The 18,037-nt window shown below is 30.5% G+C and overlaps 1 protein-coding gene across 1 annotated transcript in view; it reads left to right on the top strand.

The window, feature by feature from the left end:
• Positions 1–17,737, top strand: part of LOC134700372 (protein arginine N-methyltransferase 6-like) — a 32,925-nt gene extending 15,188 nt beyond the window's left edge. Inside the window, exons 3-13 of the mRNA XM_063561726.1 lie at positions 693–758; positions 1,351–1,460; positions 2,944–3,044; positions 7,969–8,016; positions 8,714–8,782; positions 9,839–9,909; positions 10,865–10,947; positions 14,059–14,168; positions 15,838–15,947; positions 17,204–17,314; positions 17,642–17,737. Of these exons, the coding sequence (XP_063417796.1) occupies positions 693–758; positions 1,351–1,460; positions 2,944–3,044; positions 7,969–8,016; positions 8,714–8,782; positions 9,839–9,909; positions 10,865–10,947; positions 14,059–14,168; positions 15,838–15,947; positions 17,204–17,314; positions 17,642–17,726 (964 nt within the window). The 3' untranslated portion in view covers positions 17,727–17,737. The remainder of the gene's footprint in view (positions 1–692; positions 759–1,350; positions 1,461–2,943; positions 3,045–7,968; positions 8,017–8,713; positions 8,783–9,838; positions 9,910–10,864; positions 10,948–14,058; positions 14,169–15,837; positions 15,948–17,203; positions 17,315–17,641) is intronic.
• The last annotated feature ends 300 nt before the right edge of the window (positions 17,738–18,037 follow it).

The raw sequence follows: 18,037 nt of genomic DNA, 5'->3' as shown, positions 1-18,037 counted from the left end.
TCTTCAAATTTCTTCGTCTCTTGAAACTTTTAGGATTTTTTCTCAGTACTGTTTTGTTTTTATTAAGGGATGTTACACCACTACTAACCGTGTATGGAATAAGCCCCGCCTTCCTACTACCTTATATGGTATATAAAGGGATCCCGGATGTAACACCACTACTAACTGTGTATGAGATAAGCCCTGCCTCCCTACTAGCCTAATATAAAATATAAATGGTCTCCACCAGGGCGCTTTTAACCAATCACATTCCTACAAATGTATAGGAGGTAAGATAAACTTTAATATATTTATGTGGTGTACCATTTATGTAGCCCTAACAAAGTTATTGGTAAAATAAACAACTTTTTGGAGCATAGGGTCACCCTTCGAAAATTCCTTGTGTAAGGTGACAACTTGCTTTAGGCCACATCAAACAATCTAGATTTTATTTTTGATCCAATCTTTAGGATCACAAAAACAGTTCAGTCTGGCCTAAGAGACGGTTTGTTTAAAAAAGCCACAAAAAATTATGAATTGCTAGTATTTGTTTTTCTACTCTCATATATGTTGCTGTTTTAGCTCATAGCTTCCATATTCCTATATTTACCTGATATTTTGTCCTTGACAATCACAGCTCATAAAATTTCCTTTTATTAATTATTCATTAAAGGTTCCCATCTGTACTCCAATGTTTACCTTTATAATTTCAGAAGTTATGCTGATATATCGATACATGAAGAGATGTTAAGTGACGCTGTTAGAACAAATGCCTACAGGTTTGTGGAGATCACACAAGAAGTCTTGTTAATTATTCATTGTAGGTTAAGATTTATTACTACAATCAATCTGGTAATGTCTGCTGTGTGCTTAATTTGCTGTATTATCATGATCTTGTCTCTTTTTAATTGCTTTGTAAATCTACTTAGCGTAATTTGAGTTTGATTAATTAAATAAGAATGGGGTATTGGCATGAGCACGATTTTCACAATTATAGTATTTGGGTAACTATTTTGAGCTTATGTGTACTTTAATTTGTGTAATTACCATGTTTTTAAAAATTCCAAAAAGTAGATTTATCCTCAAAAGGAAATGTAAAATAGTATAAAAATTTTACAAGTTATTAGTTACTTTCAATTATGCAATCCCCCCTTTTTATTTTATATGAAAATGAATCAATATGATGGCTGAGCATCATAAACAAGTTTCTTATTTGATAAAAGTTAAAGAGCTAATTTTTATAGTCATAATATTACTAAAGTTGCCCTGATTAAGTTGATACATGTATGCAGTAAGATATTGATTATGGTGCAGAACCATTTCAGCATATCAACATGATCAACTTATCTATTTAACTTTGTTACTTTGCAGATATGCTATACTGAAGAATTATGAGAAGATTCGAGGAAAGATTGTGGCAGATATTGGTGCAGGGACAGGCATTCTTAGTGTGTTCTGTGTACAAGCTGGTGCTAAAAAAGGTTCGTCCCTTTAGTTATATCCAATACATTCTAACAAGTACAAATTAAAAAAAAAGTGAAGAGTGGTCAGATTCTTGACTATTTACCTTAAGGGCATACGATACAGTTACAGGGGAGGTAATGACGTTGCTAACGTAAAATGTTATTTTCGCGACGTCAAACTGTGACATATCGGGAAAAGATGCATTTTTGGACTGATTTTTATCATTCAAACTGATTTAATTTAAAAACGAGTTCATGGACCCCTATTTTTCAAAACAGAAATTTGTTTCATTTTGCAGGGAGATTATCTGACCCAAATTTTATAAAACTGTAAATAGAGGATTTTTTTTAATTTTGATAAACATGCAGCAAAAAAATGGCGTATTTTCCTCAATTCATGAACATTTGATAAATATGAGTTATTTCTGAATAAAAAATGCATAATTGTTTAGGGTACTTATAAAATACAGAAATTACCGATTATTCAACAGAAAACAATTTGTGGTTATCTTTTATAACAAAAAAGTTATGTCTTTCTCTCGAAAAATCAATTACGGCCACAAATCTAAATTTTGAGCAAATATACAAAATTTCGAATTCATTTTACTCAAAAAGTAGCACATGAAGGTATATTTTTTATTACATATTTGATTTAATCACGTAAAAAATAGCCTATATTGTAAATACAGGATCAAAACTGTATCGTATGCCCTTAAGTGGTGGGTATGGCATGTATTATACCTCCTCATATTATGGTTCAAGACTGTAGTAATGGTCAGCTACTGTCTTGCCAACTTTGTGAACACTTCTCTTCAGAGGTCCAATATTTGGTTAGACATAATCATGGGTAGATGACTATGCTATGCTGTCAAATTGGATTGACTGTTCTGCAGGAGTCTGCTCTAGAGCACTTTTCATATATACTTGTTTCTTAGAATAAATGTATTGCATATTTGTTCATGATACTGGAAAACTTTTGTGTGTGTTTTTTTGGTTATACATGTATTGCCTCAAGACATTTTTTTTTACCTTACACTAACATTTAACTGATCATCAAAACATATATATTGTACAAAACCATAAAACATGGATTATGATTACATTAGAAATAAACTCCCTCATCTAAGGCCCAAGCAGCAAACACAACCTGACACGAAAATAATATTCAACATTGAAAGATTTTTTTTTATGCCCAACCTACGATAGTAGAGGGGCATTATGTTTTCTGGTCTGTGCGTCCGTTTTTTCGTTTGTCTGTCCTGCTTCAGGTTAAAGTTTTTGGTCGAGGTAGTTTTTGATGAAGTTGAACTCCAATCAACCTGAAACTTAGTATACATGTTCCTTATGATATTATCTTTCGAATTTTAATGCTAAGTTATAACTGATAGTTTTCCCATTTGTTAGTGGATACATCAAATACCGGTACCTTATCCCGGCCTCGTTAATAGTTAGTAGTTAGTTATTAGTTGAAAGATACTTTATATGTATACCGTTTTTGTAGTATTTGCAATAGAAGCTAGCAGCATGGCAGAGCAGACACAATCTATAGTAGAAGAAAATAAATTATCTAACCGAATAACAGTAATCAACAAAAAGGCAGAGGTATGTTCTCTATTCAGCTTAGAAGAATTTCTATTGCCAGACACCACATCTAAAATATGGAATTTAAAATAAGTCTTGTCAATAAGTTGTGTCAAAATTCTAAATTTGACTCCAAAGATACATTTTCAAGGGACCAGAACTGGCATTAATTATATAAAATGCATCAACAAGTAAATGAAAAGTTATATATTTCTTTTTTATATAGTCTATTCTAGTGCACTGCTATACAATGTTGTTATAAGTTTATTTGGGATTTGAAGAAATCTTGCTTCAAATATTATGTGCAACTTCATTTTATACTTTCTGATTGCTTGAAACTGGCAATATCATATTGAATTTTGAACTAGGGTTGCAAGCTTTCCTGCTAAAGGTCTGTGGTTCTTTCCAGCCACTCTGTCTTCCTCGGCCAATAAAATCTTGTAACTTTTTTGTGACCACAACAATTTGCATAAGTTTAAGACATCAGAAATTCTCAGGGTATTTTTATGCCCTATTTATGGACATTATGTTTTCTGGTCTGTACATCTGTTCGTTCATTCGTTCGTTTGTCCTGCTTCAGTTTAAAGTTTTTGATCAAGGTTATTATTTTATGAAGTTAAGTCCAATCAACTTGAAACCTAGTACACATGGTCCCTATGATAGGATCTTTCTAATTTTAATGCCAAATTAAAGATTTTCACCCATTTTCACGGTTTATTAAACTTAGTAATTGATAGTGCGGATTGGGAACTGGGGACACAGGACACATTCTTGTTTAATGTAGACTGAATTTAAAATCTATAAGTAGAAAAGACCATATTAATTTACATTAAAACTTGAGTAAACCAGACCCTGAATAAACCGGATTCCTGTTCAGTCCCATTTTCTATCCTTCAAAGTCTTTGTTAAAATACTCTTTTTAAACCAGACCCTGTGTATTCCAAATGCCAGTTTTATGATGCAGTTTCAATACTCTTAATTAAATCAATTATTACCTGTCTAATTAATTTCAAATGATCGATATGCAATCAAAACATATTTGTTTATTTGATGAGACTTTCAAGGTAATAAATTAGCCAGGTGATAAAATGTGAACTTAGTGAACTGTATTATTTATTATGACGTGTCCATTAAACAAGACACGCCGAAGACACATTTTGTATTAAACTTACGTTTTAACTTGGATAAAAAAATAAATCACGGAATAGGAATTTACATTGTGTTTTGGAATTCCTAGGAAGTCTGTTGTAAACCCCTTAACCAATGAACCTGATAATTAAGAGCACCCGGATGACAACAATCAATATGTATTGAACACTGTACAACAATATCTCAATGATGATGAAATTTTAAATCAAGACACACCAACGTTTTAAATTAATGATCATATAGGTAAATCTAAAATCTCGTCTCACAATCCAAACCACGCGAGTATTATGATGCAAATAAAAAAATGAAAAACGAAGTCGCAGACTAATGCTACCAAGATATATTTAATATACGATAAAAGAGGATATGTAAATCACCGTGAAAATATATTTGTTTTTAATCGAGGAACAACCAGTTGCTTAAATTTCTATAGCCAATGAATATGAAAATTCAAAACAACGATCATATGTAATTTCATTGTTGTGTTTTGTATTTTATTTTATCAGTTTATAATTTATAATCAGACATAACTTTTACATGCAATATATCGGTCCTCACAAGTAATTTACTTCCAGTCAAAACGGAAAACTGAATAAAGAGTATCACTGTCCAAATCCGCCCTTTTTCATAGTCCCGTAGCCGGCCCATTTATATAGGTTTTACGGTACCAAAATTTTTTTTATACAGAATACAAGAGATTTAAAACTGTCTCTTATAGTCCCTTATTACATGTATTACAGCAAGCAAGTTCTTCATGTTTTGGAGAAAAAGCAGTCTCAACTTCCTCCAATCAAGGGGAATATTCTTTGAACTTGTTTCAATCAAGAGTAGTAACTAGAAAACCTTTACTCATCAGGGGGAATAACAAGACTTAACCTGACAAGCAAGGGAGAAATAAATAGAGAAGCCTCTCACTATTTCAGGGAATAACCAGACTCAAGTCCTCTTCTTCAATGGGAGTATCAATATTTGCCTTTTCCCTACCATGATAATTAAGACTCATTTGTTGAGAGTCAATTTAAAGAAATTAAAAAAGAATGACACATTAGAAAGATATAAACAATCTTGTTTAAAACAAGCACAAGTTTTTATGACGTATAAAGATTCTTTAATTTGAAAAGATATCATACATTTGATAATGCCTTGTTCATCTTTCATATCATGCAGCACCTGACTGCTGTAGCCTTGATCTATCAAAGGTTGATACCGGTACTCCCTTTCTCGAGTTTATTCTATGTTAATAATATAAATCGAAAAATTATTAAGCATGTTTAAGAAAATATCTGAATAGATGATAATTAGATACAATAATCGATGTTATATAAGTAATTATGGTATTATAAAATCTGAAAATATTTTCCCACTGATGTCTATACATGTTATCACAAAGATGACAAATTTATCAGAAGATAATTACGTCCATTTCCATTGATTATTAGTATAATTTATGTCAACGACCACATTAGTAGTACACCAATTATTCTCCAATGATTACGTATGGATTTAGGAATATTTTTGAGTTTCTTTCAGATAAATAATCCTATTTTGTTCAAAATTATCAAAAAATCATTTTGGCTGGACTTGGAATTGATTAATTAATATTTTTCTCCTTAGTCCCATTTGAAGGTTTAAACAAATATGGAAAATTTGAAAATAATATTTGTTTAGGTGAAATGAATCAAATAAATGAAGAAAAAATCAATGTTAGTTGTTTTCCGTGTAAATTGAACAAATTGAATAAATCTCACCCTCATTTCACAGACGAGTATTAAAGTGCCATTATTAAATTTCATATTTGCTTTCCATTTGATCTGTTTTTTAGAATATTTTTTTTGGCAAGCTGGCTTGTTATAGGAAATAATGCTTTATTGTTTGATGTTGAAACTGAAGGGCTTGTTACACACGTTCGACATAATGTATATTGATAAACAAGTAGTTTGAATTGTATTTTTAATTGTTTCCTTTTGAAAAATTTGTTCTTTTAAATAAAAAAAAAATGAATGGAAAGTAAAGTGCATATATATAGATATAGGAAGATGTGGTGTGAGTGCCAATGAGACAACTTTCCATCCAAATAAAAATTTATAAAAGTAAACTATTATAGGGCAATGTTTGGCCTTCAAACACAGAGCCTTGGCTCACACCAAACAACAATCTATAAAGGGGCCCAAAATTACTAGTGTAAAACCATTCAAACCAGAAAACCATGGTCTAATCCATATAAAAAACATTCAAGGCCAAAAAGCAAACAAACAAGTCCAAACAAACCCATGGCAAGACACCACTGCAAATATTTAACAACCCGTAGAACATAATCACTTTTGAAAAAAAAGTGGTTTTCATAATATATACAGGTAAATATAGGATTTAGTTTGTGGCATATGTATTTGTTTTCAATGGAGGTTATAACCAGCATATTCCTTGCCTACGTGATCGTACAAAGTATTTCTATTTATTGCATAGCAATATAATATTTCCCACAGAAAGTAACCAAAAGTTAGCGTGCAATAAATTGTAATATTGCACTAGTGCAATAAATCTTCAAATTTCATGACGTCGTCAACGACAAGATCTAAGTTAAACCAATTTTTACTTTCAAATATTATATTGCTATACAATGAAAGGGATATTGAATGAATATTGGGGGATATTGTCCCTCGTAGAACATATATTGCACTCGCAAGCTCATGCGATATAAAATTCTACTCTGGACAATATTCCCCAATATTCATGCAAAAACACTATATTATTATAGATTTCAATTTACAGTATAAGACTTAAAAGGGGATCATTGATGTCAATTGCAACTTATAGTGTTGATTTATTTTAAGATCTTATTTTTCTGATCATTTATGCATCTAAGAGTTTCTCTCTATCTTCTTAGTTGCAATACTATAAAAATGCAAGAAATGGTTAAAAATGTTCATTTATGGGCAAAAATTCCTGTATCCATCTTTTATAGTTTTTGCCAAAAAATACAAAAATGGGTAAAAATCATCTTTAAAGGCAATAACTTGTATAACATATGTAAAGGGCCTGGTCAGTTGAAGATTTTGACCATGTTGACTTATTTATAAATGTTATTATTTCTAAAAATAAAAGATTCTATATAATAACTCATTAACAGCTTGACAATGTTAAGTTGTAAGTTATGGTCATTGTGATCTCTCAGACATCTAATAGACATCTTATGAGTTCATGGCATTTTCTTCAAAATTTTTGCTTTTAATAAACATTGTTTGGGCATTAGATGCATTGCCACTTTTTTCCCATGTTGAGTGAGTAGTTGAAAAAATATGATGCTATATTGCATGAATTATACAAATTAAATTCTTATAATTAATTATAAGCACTGCTGTCATTAGGGAGTTGTGATAAAGTACATATGGAACAATGTTATTTCTAGTTTATCCTGCATAATGATGAGCACAAAGGCACTTGATGAACTTTAATAGTGCAGGGAAACAGGCGATCCCCTCTATCTGGTAAATGACTATAATATATAAAGGCGCACACAATTGACGAACTTTTCTGATGAAGGAAGTACCTCGAAAGGGGACTATTACCGTCAATTTTTCAATTTGTTGAATGGCCTTAAAATTTTTGGACACATTTTTCTCATAAGATACTGAACAGAATTACTTCATATTTTGCTTTTCAGATCTGTCTGATAACAACTTTCTGTTTTTCCATTACTCTGAATTATGAGTGAGGATATGCTAAGTAAAATAATGCATACAATTTCTTGATTTATTTGCTTTGATCCTTCATTTTATTATCAATGTTCTTTTAACAGGATGTGGCCTATCCAGAAAAGTTAGATGCTATTGTCAGTGAATGGATGGTGAGTAGTAATAGCATCAAGAATTGAAAAAAAGGCCAATTCACTAATTAACTGATATAAGGCCTATGTAAATTTAAAGATTTTCAGGTTTCCCCTGTTTGGGAAAAGAAATTTCTGACATATTATATATACTAATGACATAAAATAAATAGACAGCTTCAAAAATGGTGATACATTGTGGGAACATCCCTGTTTTCACTGATTCACATTAGTCAATTTGTCTTATACAGGAATCATTACACTGTAATGTACGGTAATTGAAAAGGACAGAAGTTTGATTTATGAATTTGTGTGGCCAAAAAAAAAATTCTCTTATTTAGTTTTCCTATTATGATAAAAAAGTAAATGATGAAGAAATGCAACTTTTCAAGTGTACACATCAGATGATTATAATACCGTATAGCTGGTTATTTTCGCGGGTGTAAAATTTCGCGATTTTCATTGAACAAGGTATACGAAATATTTTGGCAGTTATTATTTTGGCGCATTAAGAACTTGTATTCATACCTTTGTATGTACACCTTTAATTTGGCGGAACTTATTTTGGCGATTTTGTTCTATCAGCGAAAATAAGCGAAAATTTGCACCCCGCGAAAATAACCCGCTATACGGTATTGCATAATTATTGTCACATACATCCTTAGGAGAAAATCTGAATCAGTATCTAATGTATATATTATATATGTGTATATTTCAGGGTTACTGTTTGTTATACGAGTCTATGTTGCAATCAGTTATTGATACTAGAGATAAATGGTTGAAAAAGGTATGTACATCTTCTTGTCCTGAACATGTATGAAATAATTGCCACTTGCAGTTAATCAACCAACAATTAATTCATAGAACTAGGACTATTTACCTTTTGATCATGATGAACTCAGATTACTGCAATAAGCATGAATAATTCCTAGTGTAAAAAAAATTGGTATGAGGAAATGTTTTTTAGTGAATTTGTGCCAAAAGCTCTATATCATTTTGAACTTTACCTTTATGATTTTTTTTCTCAAAAACCTTCTATGTGGTAATTTTCATAAATTTACTGTTACCTAAACATTGAATTTTTCGAAAAACTAAGGTTTTTCTTATCCCAGGAATAGATTACCTTAGCCGTATTTGGCACAACTTTTTGGAATTTTTGATCCTCAATGCTCTTCAACTTCGTACTTGTTTGGCTTTATAAATATTTTGATATGAGCGTCACTGATGAGTCTTATGTAGACGAAACGAGCGTCTGTCGTACTAAATTATAATCCTGGTACCTTTGATAACTATCTACAAGAGCCACTTAAACCAGATTGTTTGATGTGTCTTAGTTATCATTTGCTATATGCCTTTCTTGCTTGAATGACAGTAAGTTGATTATTTGGCCCCATTCCCTCAGTCTTGGTCAATTGACTAAAAATTTTGCATTGATAAATGCGAAACAAATGCATGAAATGGCAGTTTTATGTATTCTGCTTAAACTAAGGTTTACAACCAATCTAATTAAAATTAGATGTCCATACCCTCTTATCTTTTATGCTTGGTCGCATCGGCCAGGCAATAATGCAACCAAGCATATAAAAGACATGAGAGAGTGTGGAGATTTAATTTTAATTAGATTGGTTTACAACTCCCTTGTAATGTCTGTAATTGAATATAGAACATTTCTGTATTAATATTGATTGAATTATTGATAAACATTTCATAAAAAATTGAGAATATCTTTCTCAATAAATTTAAAGACCAATGGTTTGATGATTAAATGTCAAATAAGAGTAGCAAAGTACATACTCACAGATAGGAATTTGAGAAACATATTTTATTCTTATTTATTTTGTAGGAAGGGTTAATGTTTCCCGCAACTGCAACGCTGTACATAGCTGCATATAATGATGAAGAATATGATGCAAGGTAAATTCTACAGGTAAAAACTGTATGTAAGATAAAAAAAAGTATATCCTCAAACAAAACCAACTACCATTGATATAATATTACTCCTTTATTTAACCCTTTCCTCCATTATGATGCCTTTAGACATCATCTCCTTTACTCCATATTAACACATGTGTAGTACCTCTGTTGAAACGCTTTGACTACAAAATGTCTTCATCATAGGAATATCAGCCTTAAATTTATTTGATAAAAAAACAATTTTGCAATGCATTAATACTTTAAAGCATATTTTCAGCATTTTATTGAAAAATCCTATGCAAATCTAGACTGCAAAAATAATGTCCAATGAGGAAAGGGTTAAAGACCTTAAGATATCTTTCTTCGTGGGAGTGGAGACATTTTGATATACTGTGCCCAGTAGTTGTTGGCCAGAACTATCATTTATTATCATAAGACATCCATACACACTAGACCTTGTAACTGTAAATGATTTCATTAGACTAGAATTGAATTGAGTTAGTTGCCTAGTTTTAAGGTGGTACCCAACACCTTCATCAAAAAAAATTTGGCTTGTTTAATTTTCATAAAATTTTGACAGAGTATTATTAACACTGACCCTTTGACAAAAATTTTAAAAAATCCAAAAAATTAAACCAACCATTTTATCAGAAAAATTACACTGGTTATATAGCATTTTGACAAACACTAATTTTGATCATTGAGAAGCTTAACATTCCCATAACAACACAACGTAATTAAAACGTTAAGCTGATTTTACAGAGTTATCTCCCTGTAGTGTTAGGTACCACCTTGATAACCCTGCTCGACAGAGTCAGTGTATACACTGTAAGTTAAAGTTATTTTTATGAAGTAACTACCTAAAACTTTATTGTATGCAAGATGAAAGAAGGTCTGTATTAAGAAAATATGGTATATATTTAGAAAATTAGCATGTTAACTCTTGTATTTGTAGATTAGATATATGGAATGAGTTTAAATCAATGTACAAGGTTTCAATGGAGTCTATGAAAAAGTGTTCAAAGAAATGTATATCAAGTAAGTTGGACCATTACATTATATTTACAGGAAATAGTGAAAAGGAGCTAGTAGTGCTGATATATATTAACTTGTATATTAACTACAAAGTAGAAAGATTTGGATTCCTGTGTGGATGAATATACTGTTAACTCAACAACAAATATTTAACAATAATGCTTGAAAAAATATTTACATGTATTAACTTCAGTTCACATTATGATATTTACTTTTTAAATATAGATGCAGAGCTCCAGATAAGCTGCGTATTTGCGTGATCACACAATTCAAAAAATAGAAAACCCAATGCAATTGCCCATTGCAGGGTTCAATAACCCAATTAATTCAAAGGAAAACCCAATTATATGCCAAAACCATGAGTTCTCAACCCTTTTGTTGGCAACCGTTTGCGTTATTTACCCTTATCTGTTTTCACTTGTTGCGTAATCTATAAAATTTTTATTATATTTATAATTGGAAATGTCCTTTCGTTCTAAAAATAGATTCCTGCATATCAAGTAGCTGAAATGGGTCCCTGTTGTCATTTTCCCTTGCTCAAAAGGTACACGTGGTTTTGAAATCATTTCGATCTTCTCGGCGTTTATCCGATTAGCGTGCGTCATGTTGTCATATTTTTTTTTCGAATTGCTCGAGATTTATCATGACATACATTTACTTATCATTGTTAACTACATAAGTGAAATGTATAATGAGAGAAACAATTATAATGTCAATATATGAACTGTGTAATATATATTATAACATATTTTTTGATACATGAGCATAATATTTTAATACATAACTTTAAAGAGGAGGCATGCTGTCAAAAATAGTATTATAATTAATACTATTAATCTATGTTTTTGTTTTTCTTTCAATGCTACATGTTTGTAGTGTAACTGTTTATTGACTATCGTTTTGTAATTTTAATATGCCTGTTTGTTTGTTTTTTTGTTGTGTATTTTAGTAACAATCCTATTGTTTGGATTTCAAACTAATAAAATTCTTATTCTTATTATTCTGACATACATTGAATTAAAACGAAAGTGAATGTCTGATAAAAATATTGATGTTTTCAGCTTCTTTTGCATAGCTGGGGGAAAGATATGATGATAACAACACTCAGCCAGTGTTTTTAGGAAGCGTCCGTCGAATGCATGGGTGTGTTTGCGTACCTCAACGAGAACATAATTTGCTAATAAACACGGGACTTCGTCAAAAACTGAATCAGTTGCCGTTAGAAAATGTGAAAGGCCAAATCAATTATGAAATGATATGTAATTGGAAACCAAAAGTTCTTATAAAGGATGAATTAACCCAGATTTATGTAAATTAAATAAAACAAAAACATTCAAGTATAGTAAGAGTTTATATACTATTTTTTTTCTTTCGTTTTTATACGGTTAACAAGTGAATACACACACAGGTACTCCTCTCAGAATTTTTAAATAAAGGTATATAAGAGAAAAAAAGATCTGAGACGAGTGCTTGGGAATGCACATATCCGTTATATACAGTTTACATTATAAGTTGTGAGAAATTACAAAACTGGCAGAAGGTTAAAAACGGGACACAAATTAAACCTACAATTGCTCGTCAGTGAATTAAGAAAATAAAACAGCTATAGCACATATTATTCAAAGAAAGAAACATACTTAAGGTGGTATGGGTGTCTTTCGCCATCTTGGATTGTAAAAAACAGAGAATCTAAGGTCCATATTTTCTATCAAGTTAGCAAAATTTGATGCAGGAATGCAGATATTTATTTGAATTTTCATTTAAAAGAACCAATTTATAAGAATGTAACTTAGAAATATTAATATTTTGTACAAGTGTATATTATTTTTGGTTATTTTTGAATATTTTCAAATTTGCATTTTAAGGAGAGGTAACTCTAAAACAGTGCATTTTCTGAAGGACTCTACATGAAATTTTCCTATTTTGTCTTTTAGCCGGAAAAAACGCACGGTGACCCTATCTTTTCTTTTGATATTCTCAAAGCATTGTCTGAAAGCTATCTTTTCCTAATTTATTTTACAATTTTATCATTTCGTTTAGTTTCAAATCACAAAATATTGTTTTTTCCTGTATAATCCATACAAAATTTGTCATTTTGTCACAACCTGTAACTTGAGAAAATGCGCGGTGACCTATCATTTTTATAATATTTTTGAACATGTATCAATAGATACTACATTTTGACAAAGTATGAACAAATTCTATCATTTTTATTTTAGACTCCCATACCACCTTAAGATGGAAAAACATCCGGGGTTGATATTGCCTAAATATTCAATAGTGTGTTGATGAAAAAACCCAATACATTAAGGAGCTTGGTGGTGAAAAACCCAATTTGATATTTACTTGAGGGGTGAATTGGAATTGATAATGCAATTGAAAATCTTTATCACCCAATTACATAAGAAAATGGTGGGTAAAAACCCCAATTTGTGAATTCTTATCTGGAGCTCTGTAGATGCCAAATTAGTGTTTTTACGGTGGATTACTGACCATGCAAATACTGTGCTCAAAGCTGGGCATGGTGTCCTACGTACACATCTTCATATTATTTATAACAAGGCTAATTTGGAGACATGATATATGAAGATTGTATAAAAGTGGAAACCTTCATCTATATATATATAATTTGGATAGTTAAAGATTGTGGCCACCACCAACTATTATTTTGGTTATTTCTTTCATTTGACTTACACAATAGATATAGAAGATGTGGTGTGAGTGCCAATGAGACAACTCTCCATCCAAATAACAATTAAAAAAAAAAAGGAAACCATTATAGGTCAATGTTCAGCCTTCAACACGGAGCCTTGGCTCACACCAAACAACAAGCTATAAAGGGCCCCAAAATTACGAGTGTAAAACCATTCAAACGGGAAAACCAACGGTCTAATCTATATAAAAAAAAAAGAGAAATGAGAAACTCGTATAAATTACATAAACAAACGACAACTACTGTACATCAGATTCCTGACTTAGGACAGGTGCAAACATTTGCAGCGGGATGAAACGTTTCAATACATGCCACATCATCATGCATGTACTCATAGTATTAGAGATTTCACTGTAGATTAGAGCTCTCACACACTGTTTACATTATGTTGTTTGTTTCAGGAAATGTAAAAGTAAGATGTGTACCACCTATGAGTATTATGTCCCATGGTCAAACAATCTGTTCTATAGATCTGAAAACAGTAACAGTGCAAGATCTACATAATATCAAAGTAAGCTGATTAGTCAATGATGCCACTTGGACTGTCTTAGGCCATAGTTATTTTACTTTTAGCTTTACAAAACTCTCCTCCTGGGTAGGAGCCTCAGGACAGAAAAAAAAATCAAAAGATTTTCTTTTTTTTTTTTCTTTTTTCTTTTCTTTTGTCAATACACTGGCAGGCGGAAAAAAAATAAAACATGGAAATCATATTTTTCAAATTCATCAAAATTATGGCTGGAGATTTCATGAAACTAAAAATTAAATAGCTAGGGCCTTAATACCGTAAAATACAGACCTTAAACAAAATAAATCTTCATTTCAATTTGTATTGTTTCAAAATTATTTATATTACAAATTTTTAATAATTTAACAACATTCTATGTGGTTATAATTGATTTGTAATATACATTCATTCATTTAGTTCTGATGTTATAACACTATGGACAAAACTTTAAGACTAAATGAGTTGTACATGTTTTTCATTTTGGAAAATATTATTTTTTATATTAGAAAAGTGTTAGGCCATTAATGCATTGAAATTCTGAACTAGCTACTTGTAAGTAATAAAGTACACTTTATAATTCTATTTTAAAGTATTATGATTGCTCTAATCTGGATTATAGTAATAAGCAGACAGAATTAGTGAATTTTATAGGCCAAATGGGAGTACATAAAATTGTAATCTGTAAAATGCAATAAAATATTTTCTTCAGTTTGCATGTAGTAGCTGAAAATAAATCCTTTAAAGCTGTTAAATCAGAATGCGACACATGCATGAATATTTAAGTGCACAATGCATTGATTATTATGTTCTAAGTCTAATCAAGCCTGTTATGGTAAAACAAATGTATTGAAGAAAAAAATTGCAGTTTTAAAATTTTAAAAAATATACAGAAAAAGAAAGATAATTCAAACATGTTGTAATTCTTTTTTAAACTAAAAACAACTTGAGATGATTATTATAGATTATCATTGATCATCTCAAATAGATTTATTTTTCGATTGAGCCATAAATCAAAAGCGAGAAAAACAATTGAGTTGAGATGACCAATGATAATCTGTTTATCGCTATTTTACCTATGACGACGTTGTCAATTTTAAATCAATTCCTTTAGCAACACCACATGCCTCCTTAGTTACTAGGGATCATTTTCCATCTGAAGCAAGTAGCATGATATGAAAAATTATCACAAAAAAGATCAAAGGAAAAATACACAAAATAGCGATAATAAAAAAGACAGCATAAAGGTACTAAAAATAAAAAGAACACAGTAGAGTTTACCAAAATAAAATTCCACTGTATTGAACATAGATACAAGAGATGGTGTATACTTTAAAATTGTATGAATAAAGGAAAATTGGACATCCACCTGACAAATATAACCAACTAACATTCAAAGGGAAACATGCAATAGAAAGGTGTTTATACAATATGTCAAGGTCATAAAATCATTCTGAGTCTATAAAAGTTGTGAATAACTTAAATTAGAACCTATCAAAAAAATGCTATCGAAAGCAAATTCTCCGATAAAAAAAAATTGCTTTTGAAAAATTATAAACATCAAAATCTAGTATCAACAATGTTTTGACTGCAATTGTAAAACTGCCTGAGATAGCCAAAGCTATAGGTTAAGAGACCAACATCAATTAACAAACATGTGTTATCTTTTCTTTTACAGAAACAATTTAAACTAGAATGTTTTGGACGATCAACAATACATGGATTCATCACCTGGTTTACTGTCACGTTTCCAGGGGACATAACTCTGTCAACGTCACCTTATTCAGAGTAAGTTTATACAGCATGATTTTAAACTGTGCCCAAAGAAAAATTCCACGAAACATATAAATATATGATTTAATTTGACATAAAAGGGATCATACACTTTTTCAGCTCACCGTTCCGAAGGAACTGTGAGCCTTAGCCATCACTTGGTGTCAGTTGTCGTCGTCGTCTTCCGTGTGCTGTAAACTATTTCAATCATCTTCTCCTCTGAAACTACTAAACCAATTCCAACCAAACTTAAGTTATATGATCTTTAGGGTATCTAGAATAAAGTTTGTGTTTTATTTCCTGTTTCTTCGAAAAACATGGCCACCATGGCTAAAAATAGAACATAGGGGTAAAATGCAGTTTTTTGGCTTATATCTCAAAAAACAAAGCATTTAAAGCAATTCTGACATGGGGTTGAAGTGTTTACAATAGATTAAGTTCTATCAGCCCTGAAATTGTCAGATGAATTTAACCATCCATTGTTGGGTTGCTGTCACTAAATTGGTAGTTTTAAGGAAATTTTGCAGATTTTGGTTATCATCTTGAATATTATTAATGATAGATTTAAACTGTTACAGTAAATAACAAAAACATTTCAGCAAAGTAAGATCTTAAAAATTGAAATTAAACTTTGTTTGATTTCATAAAAAATGTAATTCTTAAGGTTCTTTAATATGCTGAATCTTACCAAAAAAACAAACTACAATAAAATTGGACACTTAAACTCCTTAACGAAAGATAGATGCCAAAAAATTAAGGTGAGGGAATCAGGCTCTTGAGACCCTCTTGTTTAAATTGATTATAAAAAATGATTTTTCATGATCATGTTATTTATAAAGCAATCAAATTTTTCACGTCTTGCTTTCTGTTTAAGAAATAAACCTATTGATATTCTGTGCAATATTTTTTTGCCATTGCACAAAGTCACTTCATCATTCACGGTGTATGACATTGCTGTATGATTTCTACTCCAATGTACAGTCACTGATATTAGAGTAGAGAGGATAACTTTAGGATTCCTTTTTGAGCTGATCAGCAGGTTAGCATTTTAAAGAGGCATGAGCTAATAACAAGCCAAAAAATTATAATAAGATTTTTTTTTAATATTTCTTTATAATTAGCAGTCATCCTAAAAAAAAAGCTGAAAAAAGAATATTGATGTTGTATTATATTATGGGTTTGTAATGGTGTAGTAATTTCCATATTAATCTGATATTGTTACTGAATATTTAGTTTCATTATATTTGATAGAGATATATTCTTTATTTTAGAGATACACATTGGGGTCAAACAATATTTTACTTGGAAGAACCATTTGAAGTTGACCAAGGCACTCTTATCACTGGAGAATTTTCTCTTTGTCCGAATAATTATAAATCCAGGTAATGTATCTAGTTTATTTTTTTCACTTTTTTTATAGCAATTTCTGAAGAAATGGGAACTCTACAGTTATTCCTCTGTCCTTCTATCAATATTTTTTTTTTCTGAGAGGAATTTTTATAGCACGGGAAAGAAATTTCTATTATTGTGTTAAAAATACACAATTAATGAAAACATTTTGTGATGAAACACTTCATTTTGTATCTTAAAAAAGTTCAATATAAGGGTTAATGAAGGCAAGTTCTTTAGATTGGCCTTTACATGTACATGGCCAAATATTTTAAGATGTTATAGTTTTATTGTTAATTTTTTTTTTCTTTAATTTTCAGGTTTTTAGATATCAACATAAACTACAGAGTAAATAATGGACCAGAAACTAAGAAGTATTATTATATGAACGATTGTATAACATAATAAAATGTTAAACTCTCTATTTATGTGTTTATTAAATTACTTCCAATGGTATTAGAATACTGTTGCTCACCACAACGGGTATGTTTAAGGTTGCATGTGTCTGAAGTACAAATTACAAAAAATATATGAATTTTGTCTTTTATAATACTATACTGAGCCAAAAAAGTTTAGCAACAAAAATGGGAAATTTTATTTGATTACAAAATCATAACAGCATATAATTTTAATAATAAAAAAATGGAATATGATATGTCAGAAGCAACATGAATGTTAATCACGCCCATTCATTAAGATTTTCTTTGTATGAAGTG

Source organism: Mytilus trossulus, unplaced genomic scaffold (assembly GCF_036588685.1).
Source record: "Mytilus trossulus isolate FHL-02 unplaced genomic scaffold, PNRI_Mtr1.1.1.hap1 h1tg000138l__unscaffolded, whole genome shotgun sequence".
In the NCBI taxonomy this organism is placed as follows: Eukaryota; Metazoa; Mollusca; class Bivalvia; order Mytilida; family Mytilidae; genus Mytilus; species Mytilus trossulus.
Note: the sequence above shows the minus strand (reverse complement) of the source record. Positions and strands in the feature narration are given on the sequence as shown.